Source organism: Sinohyriopsis cumingii, chromosome 10, assembly GCF_028554795.1.
Source record: "Sinohyriopsis cumingii isolate HCF-2022 chromosome 10, ASM2855479v2, whole genome shotgun sequence".
Classification (NCBI taxonomy): Eukaryota; Metazoa; Mollusca; class Bivalvia; order Unionida; family Unionidae; genus Sinohyriopsis; species Sinohyriopsis cumingii.
The window spans coordinates 66185279-66203545 of record NC_142970.1 but is presented as its reverse complement, the minus strand read 5'-3'; the positions used below and the strand labels follow the sequence as shown (position 1 = coordinate 66203545).

At 39.0% G+C, this 18267-nt stretch overlaps 1 protein-coding gene across 3 annotated transcripts in view; it reads right to left on the bottom strand.

Moving 5' to 3' along the window:
- Window positions 1-641: 641 nt before the first annotated feature.
- The window catches only part of LOC149790303 (ras-related protein Rab-5C-like), a 67369-nt gene continuing 49743 nt past the window's right edge, over window positions 642-18267 (bottom strand). For all 3 annotated transcript variants that reach the window (XM_089972355.1, XM_089972354.1, XM_089972356.1), the window contains exons 3-6: window positions 9596-9747; window positions 8281-8397; window positions 6732-6825; window positions 642-915 (exon numbers count right to left, since the gene is read on the bottom strand). In XM_089972355.1, coding sequence (XP_089828481.1) covers window positions 812-915; window positions 6732-6825; window positions 8281-8397; window positions 9596-9747 — 467 coding nt within the window. In that variant the 3' untranslated portion in view covers window positions 642-811. The remainder of the gene's footprint in view (window positions 916-6731; window positions 6826-8280; window positions 8398-9595; window positions 9748-18267) is intronic.

The window sequence follows — 18267 nt, the reverse complement described above, 5'->3', positions numbered from 1 at the left end:
TCTAATTTTTTAAAATCATATGTGATATTATCAATTGTGAAACTCAGTCTAATGTCTTTCTACCATCAATGCGTATTGGTCATGATATTCTAGCTATGTGGATGTAGCTTGTCTCTGTTTATGATAATGCTTTGTATCTTACCACAGTTTATATGGGTAATATGTTTGCCTGTCGATTAAATCATCATAGCAAAGTTATACATCTATAATTTACCCTGTGTCAACCACCACCCCACCCCCACCCACCCCCCAAAAAAACCCAAACAAACAAAACAAACCCAATGAATTTCACAACGATGTAGGAATGAGCGAGATATTTTTGGGAGTTGGTTATTCGCTTGCGTGTTTGTTTGTATGGTTAGTTTTAGCTTCTTTTGAACAATTCTCTAGATGAAATGTTAGCGTCCCAAAAACATCACACACACAAATAAAAATGGCATGATTCCAGATTAGTTCCCTCTCGCTTTATACACAGCCACGAATAAATAAAAGATATTTAATGTTTTCCACAGTGGGACCGTCTTGTGTCATTTTCAGCTGAATACATGAAAACTTCATGTTTTCCACAGAGGGTCCGTCTAGTATCATGCTTTTCACAATGGGTCCATCTCGCTCTCTATATAGCTAAATAAATGAAAAAGTCATGTTTGGGTACGTTTATCTCTACATACATCTGAATGCACTCAGATGGTTTAAGTGAACTAATAAGAACCGTTGAAATACATGACTCATTAAAATAATCCTTGTATAATTTCAAAGTATGATCCTATTTTTTTCCTTTGGAAGCAGTATCATATGTTGCGACATTTCATCAGGAAGAACAGCACCGTTTCTTTTTCATATTAAGTGAATGAGTGTCTGATAGATCCAATCCACTATTTCTGTTCTCCTCTTCCGTTACCGTTATTTCAGAAGCTGAAATACAGAAACAGTTTCTTATTATAGTAATTGGAAAGCTGAGAGACTTAACTGACACAAAATAATATAACATATAAGTAGTGAGTAACCACAATATAATCTTTGTGACATTTGTATTCGATGAATCAGTGGTCATTAGTGCCGAATACTGTTATCCACGCATCTTGAAGCTTTTTAAGCAGACAAAGAAACTCATACATACTGACTTCCAGTTTCATCTGCTAAGTCAACCCAACTCATTAACAAAAATTATGTTCCAATCAATATTTGTGCATGGCGTTGATTCGTGTTCTATCCATTATCAAACAGATAATCAGAATCCCGAAGTTCTCAACAAACGTTGAAGGAATTATTGTTTGCATCATGATTTGATACTGTTCTTATCACATACTTTTCCGGCCTGACAGGCTAAATATCTAGAATATTGTATTCAATATCATCATTCCTGTTCACGACCATTAATTTGGCAGTGTCTGCATGCGTAATCAAAGAGCATCAGTTCCACAAAATCATTGAAAAAATCAGATCCACGCAAGCAATAAAACTACAATAGGTGAATTCGGTTCTCCTTTTAGCGAGTGACATTGTTTTCGCAAAGCACTGGTGATAGTACAATTACATGTATAAATGTTTCTGAATATCACTCTCTAACCTTGAAAAGCAAGTTCGATTCGAGGTAAATTATTTTGCATGTGAGTTTTATACAAGTACCTTTTTGAGAACCATGTAGCACATTACAGACTATACAATTTTTGGTTTATCTAAACTGATTTTCTTGCCCGAAAGGGAAGTTGTGAAGTGGGGCGTTATACCGATAATGGAAATCCCAGTCAAAAAGGTCGTGGGCCTGTGTAGCGACTCGATTTATAGCGAACCCCATGGCATGTATAGCGACATGATTTGTACCGAAACAAAGTGGAACTCTATACGACAATAGGAACAGAACAAGTGGGTGACGTCAAGGTAATGGACACTGGCAACAATGTTGCAAGGGGCTGACCTCGATCGAACCAAACAGCAAACAGTGACAGCGGAGGGAAAAAATAGCTAGAACGCTTGGCGGAACTGGACATAGAACAGGATAGACATAGATATAGACATAAAAAATAGACAAGAGAGTAAATCTTTTCGAGACGGTTGAGTGGCCCGGAAAAGGGCCATTTATATTTTGTTAACACCGTTCCGTAAAAAGAGAGGGCATCGTACAAGACTTCTTCTCTTTCTCACTTCTTCTCACTTCTGGACCGTAGATGATGACTCTCTTCAACCAGCCTTGTCGCTCCACATAGATCCTTCTTTTCAAACGGTCGCATCGGTGATCCAGACCATTGTACATGATGATTTGACATACATGGGTAAATCCGTGCGGAACAGCATCTGTGTGCAGTGAATCAATGTAACATTGTTTTCAAACATGACAGTAACTAAGAAGACGATGAAATGGAGTGCACCGGCCGTGGAGATAAAATGCGATGGTATATCAGCGGCTACTAAAGTCAACACGGTCCTATCTCCAGAAGGGACCGATTTTAATTGGGATTTAGTGGATTTTCTCTCTTTTTCGCAAGAATTTGTTCCGGTACCAGCACCTTCGCCACCTTCTATTTCCTTATAATACGTCGATGATTTTAAACAGAGACAGAAAGAAGAATTGGAGACATTTTTACAGCAGCAGAAAGAAGCAGAACAAGTTTTTTTCCTTCAACAGCAACAGCGACAAAAAGAAGAGGCAAGAAGGAAACGACAGGAAGAAGTAGAAGCAGAGAACAAACAAGGTCTAGGAGAGGAGGACAGATAAAGTCAAACGCTGACGGTACTCTTAGACAATTCGGCAGAATTAAGGAGTCTGAAACAAATGTATCAGTCTTCTTTAATACGACCCAAGAGAAAAAGACCTTCCCAAGCCAAACAGCCCCACCCTGTTTCTACGCCTGAGATACCTACCCTAGTGATTCCTACCAAATCACTGACAGAAGCATGTCCAGAAGTAGGCCTAGGCCGAAGAAAAAGCTTAAGGCAGTTAAAGCTGATTGCTTCCCATTCCTGTGTTTGCTTTGTTTAAAAAAACAAACACCGAACGGTCCTTTTCAGGGTCACCTACTTTTCTCGAAAAGAGATAGTATTCATTTTGCCAAAATCAATTAAAACTCAAAATCCCTTTTTTTTGCCCCATGATGTACGTGTGTGAGTGCGTGAGTGTAGGTCCATATAAAAATCAAACCCAAGAGACACTTACGTTTCTGTCTGTTATATTCTAGTACAAATTTTACAATCCATTTCACAAGACAACGTTTAAAATATTCATAGACTTCTATTGTGTCTTTGTTCACTCTCTCTCTCTTTGGATTTCTTCACCTTTACAGGTTTTTCCTCTTCTTCCTCACTTTCACCTCGCCTTCTTTTCTTCTCTTTTTTCTCGTTCTTGACGTGTCTGGGTTCTTCCTTTTGTTTTAAAAAAAAAACACCCAACGGTCCTTTTCAGACTCAACCACTTTTTATTAAAAGCGATAGTATTCATTTTGCCAAAATCAAATAAAACTGAAAATCCCTTTTTTTTTCTTCATTATGTACGTGTGTGAGTGCGTGAGTATAGGTCCTTATACTAAAAAACTAAAACTAAGAAACTTACGTTTCTGTCTGTTATATTCTGGTACAAATTTCAGAAGACAATTCACAAGACAACATCTAAAATGTTAATAGACTTCTATTGTGTCTTTGTTCACTCTCTCTCCTTTCTTGGATTTCTTCACTTTTACTGGTTTTTCCTCTTCTTCCTCACTTTCTTCTCGTCTTATTTTTTTTTCTCTCTTTTTTCTCCTGCTGGACGTGTCTGGGTTCTTCCTTTTCGGAGGGTACCTCTTATTCTTCTTGTTCGTAACCTCTGTCTAGCACTGCTCCTGTTGTTTCTTAGGGCAGTCTAAATACCAATGTTCATTGTCTTGACAATGATAACAGGTATCTTGAATTGTGTGTCTTCTGGCACCTGTCCTGCTTTGTTGACTGTCTGGACATGCTGTAGCCCAATGCTCTTTCTTCAGACATATATAGTAAGTATATTGACTTTTATCTTCAAAGGAGGGGGAGTAGTCCCTCGGCTTGTCTGAAGAAAGGTTTCGCATGATACCTCGCAAAGCTCCGATCAGAAGGTCAGGACTGAATTGATGACTTATCATTACCTGTGAAAAACAAGAAAACAAAAAATGGATAACTGGGAACGTTATTACCTTTTGAACAACAGTTAGTACGCTGCTTCTTAGAATCATGTCGTATGTGCTAAAATGAACATCCAACAGCAGCAGCAACAGCACCAGGAACCAGGCATGTTTTGTCGACTGCCGTGTAGACTTGAAAGAGTCCTCCTTCGCTTTCCGAAGAAGCAGACCTTAACTTGTGGGAAATCCTGCTGCCAGACGCGGACGCATTCTTAGACGATACAGGATTGCAATAACTCCCCGTCTACAAAAACAGTCCTTTTCAGATCTACCCCAATACTCTATAAATGAAATACTAGTCCAAGTGTCAGACTTTTTGTATTTGTGTTTGTCTGTACTTTAAAAATATGTGTGTGTCTATAATCGCTTCGTTGTTTTGTTGATGTAACAAAACAGAAGTGTGTCTATAAACACTAAGTTTCTGTAGCTTGTCAAATAGTCAGTGTGCTTTTGTTTGTAGTTATTGATTGTAAGTACATGAGTGAGTGAGTGTTTCTTTCAAGTCCACGCGTTCAGTGTGATGGATAGTAATGTGGGTCTTGTAAATTTTGGTAACATGGGATGTTTTATTTCGCGTCCATGATTCACACGTATAAATCGAAAGCGTTCGTCAGTCTGGCTATCCAGCGTTCATTCACTAACATTAGCAGAATTACTAAATTGATCGAACTTTAGATGCACCTAAAGTATGCCCGGCGGCTCCTGTAGGAGCTGGCCATGAAGGCAATACACGAGGAAGCCAGGCTTGATAAAGAGGAGGAGAAGATAAAGAAGATTGTGACGGAAGAAAGGGTCTTGCCTCACATGATGATTAGGTCAGTGTGTGAGGTGAAGCCCCTGGTAACACCACTACTACCACCAACACAGCCACTACCTCATCCACAGCCACTACCAACAGCAAAGAAACCCTTGGTCCCTGAGATGGAAAACTGAGAGGACGTGTTGCGAGAGCAACCACGTTACCAACAACATCCACGTGAGTAGAGTAGAAGAAGGAGGCCAGAAGAACACTTCCGAATCCTTCAAACGGAAAATTGGGGTGCTGAAGCCAATCAAGCAACCTCTGCGCTCCCAAGAGCAAGACTGAGCTGGGACCAGGACTGTGGGGCCAGACCTGGGATGTGTCATCTAACGTTAAAATAACAGCCCTTTTCAGGGCTAACCAATTCTCTAGAAAAAAGATTATTAAAATTGCAAATTTGTGTGAATGTTGAGTAGTATGATCATAAACACTAACTCCATTCCTTATATGTGTGTGTTTGTGTGCATTCGCCTACGTTAGTGTTTGTTTGTCTGTGTGGGTTTTGTGTGCGTGTTCGTACGTTGTGTGGATAGTATATTTTGGATTTGTTTTTCTTTTCTACTTCACGTGTGTGGATAGTAGATGATGGGTTAGTTTTCTTCTCTTCCCGTGTTTGGATAGTAGATAAGGGGTTGGTTTTATCCTCTTCCCGTGTGTGAATAGAATAGTGTGTGTTTGTATGCGTTTGCTTACGTTTGTGTGAATGGTAGATATTTTGGTTTTTTCGCCTTCACTTCTGTGTAGATAGATAATTTGTGTAGTGATTGTAAGGGATGTTTTCCTTCAGGTCCGTGCTTGAAGTATATAAACTTTAGCGTTCTTATTATAGTCATTCAACCTTGAATAACAAAAGAAAATGATTAGCAAACATACGGACAAGATGTTAAAGTTGCAGGAAGTTGTGAATACCATATGCATAGTAGAAGTGATGCTAGTCAGTGTAGAGAATGGTGGATATTGTCCACTCATTTTGAAAATGGAAACAAATATTTTTAAAAAGGCGAAGGAACAACCCCGACAAATGATGAAAGAAGAAAAAAATGAAGATATAGAAGACAAAGTGAAGATAAGAGAGTGGAATTTTAAAATTGAAAAAGAAGAGGAGAATGAAAAGAGAAAAAAGAAGGAAATAGTGGAGAAGGAAGAATAGGAGGATGATGAAAAGGAGACGAACAAGAAAAATGTGATAGGGAAGATATGGTGCTGGTGACAAAGTATAAGACAAGCCAGAAATTAGAAGAAAAAGAAACCAAAAGGCCCATTTCAGGGCCACTTCACTGTCTCGAAAACATGTGCTCTCTAGCCTAATGTTTTGTATGTCTATGTCTACGTCTATCCAGTTATATGTCCCGTCCCGCCAAGCGTTCTAGCTTTTCCACCGTTGTCACCGTTTGCTGTTAGGCCCGATTTAGGTCAGCGGCTTGCAACACTGTTGCCAGTGTCCAGTTCTGTGACGTCACCCACCTGTTCCATTCCTATTGTCAGTATACATTCCCAGCCTTTTGTCGCTATATATCTGGTCGCTATTCAGACCCACGACATTTTTACTGTGATTTCCATTGTCGCTATATCGCCCAACTTCACTAATGAGGAATTTATTTCAAGCGTTTGATACTTACAGCTAATGCAAAACAAGCACATGTGAGCCAAGTGGATGTGACGTAGGATAATATTGCGTCCACGAAATCAATTTTCCGCCAAAATAATACAATCAATAAATCAAGTATTAAATGTAGAAACAATATAAATATATTATCTAAGCAAAGAGGAAACATACTACAAATATACCGTATACATACCAAGCATCGTGAATACTTTATCCACATTAACACCTGTCATAGACGATGTTTCGATAAATAACATTCGGTTCGTCGTTGCGAACTCTTGAGCAGTCTGCAGAGAAAACAAATCTTTAATTATGGTTTCCTAAAACTATATAATTCCCGACCTTAACTACAAACATCGCCACCATTTCCGATTTAAAATGTAATCTTATATGTACAGTAGATCCTTTTCATTAACCTGGACAGGGTGCATGTTCCACTTAGGATGCCTTGGATGCATTCGACCAACCTCCACAGGGTACATTAGATGCCTTCGATTAATTTCGACACGTGCATGATCCAAGATGAGATAAGAGACACGTCTACCTTTTTAGATCGACTAACCAACTGCAATAGCCTGTGATATGGTTATAAACAATGTAACAGAAGCAAACAAAACTAATACATTTTGTAAAACTAACAAACAATTTAATTATCAATGTTATAAAACAATAATTTAAAAGGAACATATATTAGTATGAATTGAATCCAAAATAATCCTGAAAATGTTCTGTTAAAGTAAAAAAGAATGAAAATATTCGTAGAATTTTCAGATCACTAGTCCTCCAACAGTCTTGACATGTCAAATAACATTATCTATATAGTTCAAAATCATTTTATAGTCCAATGAGCAGTTTCTATTTCCACTGAATAATCCAAACGAATGTTTATCCTCTCCTATAATTTGTGAATACAATGTTCAACTTACTTTATCTTACAACAAGAACACAATAAATAATAGTAAAGAACTGCCCAGTATGAGTCACTTTTGTACAGGCGAAAAACTAAACCACGTATATTGCTACTACTGCTACGTGACCAATCGCAGATTCCCAATGTCGTGCAAGACCTCAGATTTAACCCATCCAATGGGAATTCACTTTCTTCATGTAAGATACCACCCGACCGACATGTCCAATGAAAAAAGATCGAATATTTTAAACATCTTTACTAAAAATTGTATTATTAGTAACTGGCAACATGTACGTTATCATCTATTTATATAACCTACTCGATTTCAAATTCTTTAACATCTTGAAATAGACTCTATACAGGCTCACAAACACAGCTATATATAATTGCTAAAATTAACAGCCTGGGTAAAAAATACTAAACTTATAGATATACATATCAATGGGTATGTGGCTTGGCAGAGACATTGAGTGAGATTTGGAGATGTGTGTGAATAACGAAATATTAGTAATGCAGTATGTGAGAATTTAACGTTTATCTATCTATCTATCTATCTATCTATCTACCTACCTCTCTATAATATCTATCTATCAACCTACCTATCTATATATCTATATATCTACCTACCTATCTATGTTCATGCTTATCCATATATATATATATATATATATATATATATATATATATATATATATATATATATATATATATATATATATATATATATATATATATATATGGGAGTTATGGTGGGTGCGTGTTCGTCCTAAGGTTTCTAGGTCCGACCAAGCCATAAAATTGGCCTGAACATTGCATTTTTTATGATACTTACTGAAGGATCAACAACCGACGGCAAGTCACATTTTGCGGCAATCAGCACCATCTTAATATCTTCAGTACAATGCTGATGTAATTCTTTCAGCCACCTGCCTGCTGTTCTAAAACTGTCCTGTAATAATAATAATAATAATAACGTGTGTGTGTGTGTGTGTGTGTGTGTGTGTGTGTGATTTGGATTTTTAACGTAGCTTTAACAATTTTTCAGTCATATCGCTATGACGTCTGCAGTGTGGCAGTTTATAGTGATGTCTAGCACTGGAGCATCATGCCGCAGGCATGTAGCATGATGTCCCACCCAGTCACATTATCCTGACACAAGGCCGACCAGTCCTAACACTAACATGTTAATGCTGAGCGCCAAGCGAGGCAGCTGTTAGTACCATTTTTGTAAGTCTTTGGTATGACTAGGCCGAGATTGAACCCACGACCTCCCGCATCCGAGGCAGACGCTCTAACCACTATGCCACCGGAGCGGTCAATAATAATAATAATACTAATAATACAAGAAAAAGAACGTGATGAAGGGGAGATGGGTGTTTTAGTGTAAGAAGCTGTAGTACTAATAGTTGTAGCTTCCATATAATCAGCAGAAACAGCAGCTGTTGCAATAGCGAAAGTAGTAGTGCGTTAAAATAGACGAATATTGGGTTGTATATTTTTCTTAGACCCAGAGTGATTCATAAAACAACTGTCCATAACAAAGACAGCTTTGATATTTAACTTTTTCTGTATTCAATAATTGCTTAAATAAAACCAAGAATTACAAGATAAATCGCAAATGAAACGACGAAAAGAGATCTGTGATAAAGAGACTTCAGATGATCACCAGTGATAATGCATTAAACGACGATAATAACAACAAATACAACACCAAAATCACCAACGATATTTTGGACAAGGATTTAAGCGTTAATGGTCAAAAGCTTCTTGAAGTCGTTGTTTCGGTAATAGCACGATTTTAATGAAAATAGTTTGAAAGAGAATACATGACAACAGTAGCAATAACCCTTTCTTAATAATGATGACGATGACATCGATGGTTGCCACTGATTCTCGATGTATGAAATTGACAAGGTTTTTACGCGAACACTCAAAGCTCAAAGTGGTCTTTAAGTCTCGCAAAAAAACTTACGCCATGGTTGACGTTCTTTTTTTTAAATACAAACTCTTAAGACCGTTAAGAACAACGCCGATTCTGTTGCGTTAGGATGGAACGATATATATATATATATATATATATATATATATATAGATAGATAGATAGATAGATAGATAGATAGATAGATAGATAGATAACAAATACTCACTAAATTGGTAACGTCATACACAACAAGTGCGGCCTGAGCGCCACGTAGATACATGGGAACAAGGCTTCTGAACCGCTCCTGCCCTGCTGTGTCCCAGATTTGAAATAGTATGGTATAATCTGGCATCTTCACTTCTTTACTCAGAAAAGAACCTGTGAAACCATATATTGAATACCAACTTTACTTGTATTACATACCTTTGAGATTGTTCTTATCTGTGTGTAGGAAACTAAACATGGGTTAAACTTTCTTAACCAATCAATACGCTTACATAACCAAACTGCAAACGTTCAAAACATAATTGTATAGTTAAGTTTAAAATTGCTTCCTAGACAAAACAAAATGAAGTGGAAACATTGAATAAGTACATATTTACCTAAGAAACCAAAACATTTAGGGAAAACGTAGTTTCATCAATCATGGTGTTTTATGTGTATTTTTATAAGAAGCAGAGTGTCATGACTCATTAGGATTTTTATTGTAGCTTTAACAATGTTTCAGTCATATCGCTACGATGTCTGCAGTGTGGCAGCTTGTATGTGATGTCTGGCACTGGGGCATCATGCCGCAGACATGTAGCATGATGTCCCACCCATTCACAATATCCTGACACCAGGTCAACCAGTCCTAACACTAACATGTTAATGCTGAGCGCCTAGTGAGGCAGCTGTTAGTACCATGTTTGTAAGTTTTTGGCATGACTCGGCCAAATCGTGCAAAATAAAAGGATATTTTCAATGGTCAATTCATACTGAACCTTTTGCCAACTTGGTGGGATTAGCCATTACATCTGGAGAATGGAGAAAACTGAGAACTTTCCTCCACCATCTACATCATCTCATAAGTTACAGATGTTTCGTTTGGTATAACAAACAACGGCATAATTTATTATTTTTCCTCAATTTTACCCCGGTCTGTCTTCTTCTGTTTTAGCCTAGAATGTCGACATTACTGGATATTTGTGATTTAACACTGACTTGACTGACCAGTGCCGTCTAGCCGCAACTCAGTTTGGATGCCTTTCCGGCTGCCTACCGCTCTGTCCAGCCGACAGGTTCTCGATCCATACCTTATAGCCGCACGTACTTTTTCATGCCATCTCGGCTGCCGAACATACTGTCCATCCGACCGGTTTCGATTCATACTGTCTGGCAGCACCTCAGTTTTAAAGACGTCTCTGCCACCGAGAATACCCTCTATGAGTCCGATTCTAGGATTATATCGTTCATTGGTTTATTGTAATATGCTTTCTGAAGTAGAGCAATGGAACATTCAAATTGCTTAGGATCTTATTGGCAGATCTGTCAGGCCTCCTAAGATTTCCATTACTCGAAAATGCAGAATTTTACACTGCCGTCCATACACCCGACATAAGTACAAGCGGTTTTTTATTCTACAAGTCGTCCGTACAAATTCAACATCTACAACATGCGGATATGTCAAGCCATTTATTCACCTCTTAGCCTCAAGGACGGAACCGAGAGAGTCTAAAAAGGATATTATGATAATGTTTGGTGATAATTCATGCTCAGATCCCACCATGGAACGTACCTTTTATAGCTTTTAGGCGGCACTTGAGGAAGGTATGGCGTGTGAATGTTCGACTATATGCCGGCAACCCGGATGAAAGTTTCAGTCGATCTTGAAGCGGACACGTCAACACTTCCTTCCGTCGTCTCCCGCACTAAGGAAATATGTAGGAAATTGCCGAGAATCTATCTGCCAAGATCAATGACCCACGCAATTACATTCAGCTTTGAGTCATCTCCTAGCGTATTTTGCTTTGCCTTTATAAGGCCCATTCTGTCGCCTTCTTTCCGACGTTAGACAAGAAGGATGCTGCGGACAATCTGACTTCACCTGCTTCCTATACGGTTGATAAAGGCGCCATGTACCTTAATTCCACAGCTCCTTTACGATATAGGGGCCACGTATTCGTTGCTGGACGTGACGACTCATACTGATATCAGGCTTGCAGACAAGGTCTACAACGAACATGCATACGAATCAATAGCTAAAATATCAAAATTAATTCACAGGAAGGAAAACATTGTAATTTCATACGATTTGATGGATTCTGCTGATCTTGATCTTGTGCGACGGGAAACACATTACGCTTAATATGGATCAAACCATATCGTGTACTGAAACCAAGAACCTGTCCCTTCCGATCGCCTCTACTGTTCGGTGACAAGACATAGGAAGTGTAGAGGCAGGCAACCCAAGACAGCCCATCATCTCTATGCTCAGCATTCAAGCCCTTATAATCTTCTCCGACTCACTCGCAAAGACGTAATGTCCAGATACAAGGGGATATGGTACAGTTTTCTCTGCAACCTCAAAACAAGCAGATATTCCCATTCTAAACAGGGAAACACTCTTCTAATCGTTCTCGTTGGAGGTCATATCGAGGGTATTGAATACATAGTTTCCCCACAATCACGCCGCCAGTCACGCCGCCCGTTGACTAGAATCCCTGCCCGCCCGTAGACAACTGCCCGTTAGGCTCCAGTCTCTTGTTTTTCAAACAGCGTCGGCTCCATATATTCTGACAGAAGAGTGGGCGATGGAAACTGTCTCAGAGGGGTTTAGGTTCTAGTTTTGTCTAGTTTTGTCAATTATGTTCTAGTTTTGTCAAGCGCCCTCCACCCCATCCCACACTTCGTCCTCTCTATACCCGACGGAGGTACCCTCAGACTCATTAAAGAACCTGATTTTATAGAACATTTCCGGTCTCCCACCGAGAAGATAATTGCATAGATTGTTCAGAATACCAAATTCTATGGGGTTTTACTCACCTGTGCTTCTAGTCAGGACATATAATGGCAAGCACAGACCAATCCTTGACTTTAGTCATGTAAATCAGCTAATACATCCTTCGAAATTCATTATAGAGATAAACTGTCATCTGTCTTGATCTGACAGACACATATTCTCTTTCTGTCCATCTTTCCTCACGGAAATTCCTGCGATTTGCATACCGTGGTAATTATTTTATCAGCTTCGCTCTGTATCTTCCGGTTTGAATAAACGTTCATGGAACTTCAAGAAAATTATCCGATGTGTTGTCTCCCTGTTCCGTACGACTTCATGTACTTCCATTTCCAAAATTATACAGCTCACAAGCTTGGTGTTTCTGCAACTATGAGGATTGCTTTATGCTACAGCAGCGCCCTCTTTTCTATTCTGCTCGTTTACAATAACAGCACAAATAACGAGATAGTATCACTCCAAGACAAATGGTACATCCAAGGTTGGATCACTACAAGAATACCTGTCTCACAGCTTCAACCAGGTATGATCCGTATGCTGACACAAGCACCTGTAGCTGAGAAGTGCATATGTTACCCTCTTCGACGCCGTCAGCAGCCATTGGGGTCCAGAGAGCACAAATTGTCACCTCAAACTCTTGGAGATGTGATATATTGTCATATTTATTCCATTTTGGAGCGACGGTCTCCAGAAAACTCTTGTGTTATTCCCGTACCCAATCAAACTCGATGGTACCAAATAACCACACTCTCCTTCTGGTCTAGGAATTCATCCGTCACAATTTCCATCGATGTTTTATCATATTTGTACCGAACTCCGAGGCCTAGTCCTATTGACTCTCTCTCTCTCTCTCTTTATATATATATATATATATATATATATATATATATATATATATATATATATATATATATATATATATATATATATATCACTCCCCCCTCTCTCTATCTATCTTGTCAGCCAGCCTCGGACCCATGTGTTAAATCTTTTCCCGGATCGTCTTTGTCATTCACGTTTAGGTCGCGACAGAGACCGTTGTTTACTACTATAGTGGATATAATTGCCAGAGCTAGAAGGCACTCCAATTTAGAAGTTTATGAAGGGAAGTTACACATTTTCAGGGACTGATGCCAAGTCTTAAGGCATATTCCATTTGAATTACCTTTGTCCCACATGCAGCTGACTTGTTTTCTTTGCCTGATGGAAGAGAAAGAGTTGACCTCAGTTCTTGTAAGGGCTACCGTTTTATGATATCGGATACATTCCGTCATGATGGCAGTGAAAATCTTGATAATAACAGTGACCTCTCTCACGTGTTGATCAATATTGATATGCATAGGACTAAATCACTCACACTTTATGTAAGTGGATTCTTTCCAGGGTTCTGATTTTGCTACACTGAAACCAATCTGAGCCTGCATCAACTTTCATGCAATGCCTGTTTCATGATAGCATAATAAGTGAATCCCATGCCCTCTTTGTTGACCAAGCCAAACTTTTAGTCTGATTGGATAGCTCGGCGGTCCTTATTACGCTTCCCGGCCATACAACCATGTAATCTTGGCTGATATGGGTGATACAAACGTCATACTCCAACATCTCACCAGAACAGAGTCTCATAATGATGAACTCAGCTCACGAAATGAGACCACTTTTTCCCAGCTTTGCCTTTGACCATTTATGTTGTTATCAAAGATATAGTCGAAGACCGTTATGTTGTTATCAAAGATATAGTCGAAGACCGTTATGTTGTTATCAAAGATATAGTCGAAACCGTCGTCTGACATTCACAGTCCACTTCTACATCTTTCATTTTATGTGGCTTGGCTCCGGAGTGACACACCCTGGATCCGGTGTGCCCGTTTTCAGTCGAAACGACGGTTGCCCGATCCAGTTGGCATCAACACAACATCCGGCCAGGCACAGTGCATATATTTAGCTGGATTCGCCCTGAAATTGCATGGATAAGCATATATCAATATGTTTTCATCCCAGACGTAACCACATCTCATGTTTTGCTGCTAACAAGAGAGATGTACACAAGACAAGTTAGGAGAGTGGGTTAAACTTCTTACGAGGAATCCAATCTGTTTCCCACAGTGCGTATTGGTGTCATGCTCTACATTCAATATGCCTATTACCTATTATAATAATGCTATTGTAATTAGGGAACTATCCGAAGGAGGAAACAAATTTTCCAGCAAATTATGTTTCTCCTTGAATACTTACCCGACCAAATTTCTTCAATACCATGCCATAATACCCGTATTGCCATCATACTGTAACACGTTGTTTCGCTCCGTTTAAAATTAGCGCCGCATGCACGCATAAAGTGGCTGTATTGGGCAAAGGCTATCGCCCTTCGTCTGTATATGATATACAGGAAAATAAAACGTTTCGTCTACGGAAAAGTTGGATTTGGAGGAAGTATTGCTTATATTCCAAACGTTAATGTGATCGAAGAGTACGTATCCTAGTAGAAACCTAGTTTACTGCAACATTACACACACACACACACACACACACACAAGTATAAAAAAAAATCGAATGTTCCGAATGACTTTCAAATTCTCGAATATAAGTATCACAATGGCATTGCCCAGAACTATCTTGACTAATTCACAATAGCCCCAGAATAATATTCTAGTCTAATAAGCACGTTGTAATTCCAATCAATAATGGAAGCAAATGTTTCCTCTCAAGTTATCTAAATACAACATTAAACACAACAGGAGACTGACTTTACCGAAGAAGTATCCGAAATAGGAATAAATCTATAATCAGAATGAATTTGGTTGCTGAGTTCTCTAATTACATGCACCTTCAAGAGTCTATTACGACTATATATCGTAATATATGGCACGTGAGAGATCTTACAACTCAATCTAATATTTCGCAATACCTGTTCACGTGGCCTAACCCATCCAATGGGAAATAATTTGATTCTTCTAAGAACCCACATGACCCGTCCAGTTAATGAGAAATTACCCCAAACTTGTCCACAGATTTTAATTATAAAAACTTTACATCTATTTATAGATACTATGCAACTCATAAGCAATATAATATCTTAAAATAGACTCTATTCTCTCGTGCAACGTTAGCTATGCACTTTTTATATAGAATCACTACTACAATTTAAATTCATGAAAAAAAATTACTCTTAATATAGATACAGTAATGAACCAAGAGTTACAAAAATATAGATATACATAACACCATAAAACCATTATCAACACTGTTGATTTCTAATGTACGGAAGTAGTGAAGTGGGGCACTATAGGGTCTATGGGAATTAGCATTAAAAACACCCCTGGGTCGATATAGGGTCTATGTAAATTTAACATGGAGAAAAATCGTGGGTCGATATAGGGTCTATGGGAATTAGCATTACAGACTTAACCTGGGTCTGTATAGGGTCTATGTAAATTTAACATTAATCACCCTGGGTCTGTATAGGGTCTATGTAAATTTAACATGGACAAAAAAAACCCTGGGTCTGTATCGGGTCTATGTAAAATTGAAACAGGGAGGGTCTCTATTTTTTTAAAAAAAAACTAAATAAAAAAAAGGGGTAGGCAATGGTAAGGCTATCTCTTTTCGAGATATATGGCTGGCCCTGAAAAGGGCCTTTGGTTTATGTTAATATGCCCTTAACATAAAGGGTATTTGCGACATCTTCTTTTCATCAAACTTCGTCTTACAGCAGGGCCATACATCAGAGTTCTCTTGAGGCAACCTTGTCTCTCTATATAGACTCTTCTTATCCACAGGCTGCTGTTGGTCCTGTGGACAACGGTCCACTTGGATCGGACATACATGAGCATGTCCGTCCTGAACATCATTGTTGACACAAGGGTTGAAGATTCAACGTCTGTCCACATGTTGAGGCTCCGAGAATAGGTGAATCAATGCAGTGAACTGCGCTTATTTATAGGGACAGAAAGGATTGAAACGGATTGAGTTCATTCACCAATCCGAACACGCGTTACAGAATTCAGTCAGCCCGCATCCAATCTGAAGAGAGCAGTCTGTGACGTCACGTAGTCTATATAGATTCGCTAGCGCTTGTGTGCAGTCAATCTATGCGATAGTGATTCAACATGACGGAAACTCAGAAAACGATCCAGTGGGGTGCACCAGCAGGGGAGACCGCCCAAGGGAACCCGGACTTACTTTCAGAAGAGGTGAATTGGGATTTTGTGGATTTTCTCTCCTCGCAAGAATTTGTTCCGGAACCTTCGTTACCTTCTTCATTATCGCAAGTGGAAAATTTTAGACAGAGACAGAAAGAAGAATTGGAGAAATTTATACAACGACGAAAGGAAGCGGAACAGGCTTTTCTCCTACAGCAACAGCAACAAGAAGAAGAGGTAAGAAAAAAACAACAGCAGCAACAGCAAGAAGAAGTAGCAGCAAAGAAACAAGAGGGTGAAAATCAAACGGTCACGGTACTGTTGGACATTTTAGCGGAGTTAAGAAGTCTGAAACAAATGTATCAGACTTCTTTATCACGACCGAAGAGAATACGACCTTCCCGAGCCAAACATGTCAACCCTGTGACTAAGCCTACCGTACCACCCTTAGTGATTTCAACCCAATCATTATCATCATTACGCAGTCCAGAAGTAGGCCTTGGCCGTGGCAAAGGCATAAGGCAGTTAAAGTTGATTGCTTAAACTCACCCTTTCACCATGAAGAAAAAAGGCCCTTTTCAGGGCCACCCACATTTCTCGAAAAGAAATACAATTTCAATTTGCCAATAACTCAAAAAAAAAATAAACCCCACCCATTTTACCCTTATAGTACGTGTCTGTGTATGAGTGCGTGAGTGTACGTTCTTATTTTAAAATCAAAACTCAAAGACACTTACCTTATATCATTCATTTATTCTTTTCTCCATTTTTTACAATCCAATTCACAATTCACAACACAACACTTTAATAAAAAGTTCATTGACTTCTTCTGTCTCCTTGTTTAGTCTCTCTGTTTTTTGAATTTCTTCACTGTCACACTCTTTTCCTCTTCTTCCTCCTCACTTTCTTCCCTTCTTCTTTTCTTCTCCTGTTTCTTTTTCTTCACCTGTCTGCTTTCTTCCTCTGAAGAATCCCTCTCTTCCTCTGAACAACCCCTCTCTTCTTCTGAAGAATCCCTCTTTTCTTCTGACTCCTCTTGTTTCTTTTTTGGGCAATCTGGAGACCAATGTCCTTTTTCTTTACAATAATAACAGGTATCTTGACTTTTGTCTTTTTTAGTCCCTGTTTTTGTTCTTTTTTGACGGTCTGGACACTCTGAAGACCAATGCCCTTTCTTCTGACAGATATAGCAAGTATCTTGACTTTTATCTCGAAAGGAAGGAGAGTAGTCCGTAGGCTGGTCTGAAGAGAATTTTCTAATGACCCCTCGCAAAGCTCTGACGAAACGTTCCATCTGGTTAGTCTCTTCCATCGTTGTGCTCGGCTTGAGAGTGAAATGAATAGTGAAAGGACAAGACACACACCCTTTTATATACGCTGGTCTGCTATGACTATAAAGAAGCTCATGGTGTTTGAACTTGAGTCATTTGACTTTTTGCTTTCAAGATGAAACGATCTAATTCATTCGAGAAGAAAGAAGAAGAAAGTAAGAGGCAGAAACGTGATCTATCGCCTCGAACCAGGGCTGAAATCTTGGCACAAATTCATGCCAGTGATTTTGAAGAGGACATGAGTGAACCAGAATCCGAACCCTCTAAACCAAGTTCACCACCCTTAGTCAACCCTGAAAAATACTATTCCATTCGAGAGACGGAAAAGCGTTCCTCTAGAAAATTTAGAACCACGGCTTACAAATACACGGTGAAGTTTAAAGATTTCAAGTCCGAAGTACCGTTAGAGAAAGCAGAAGGGTTCATCACC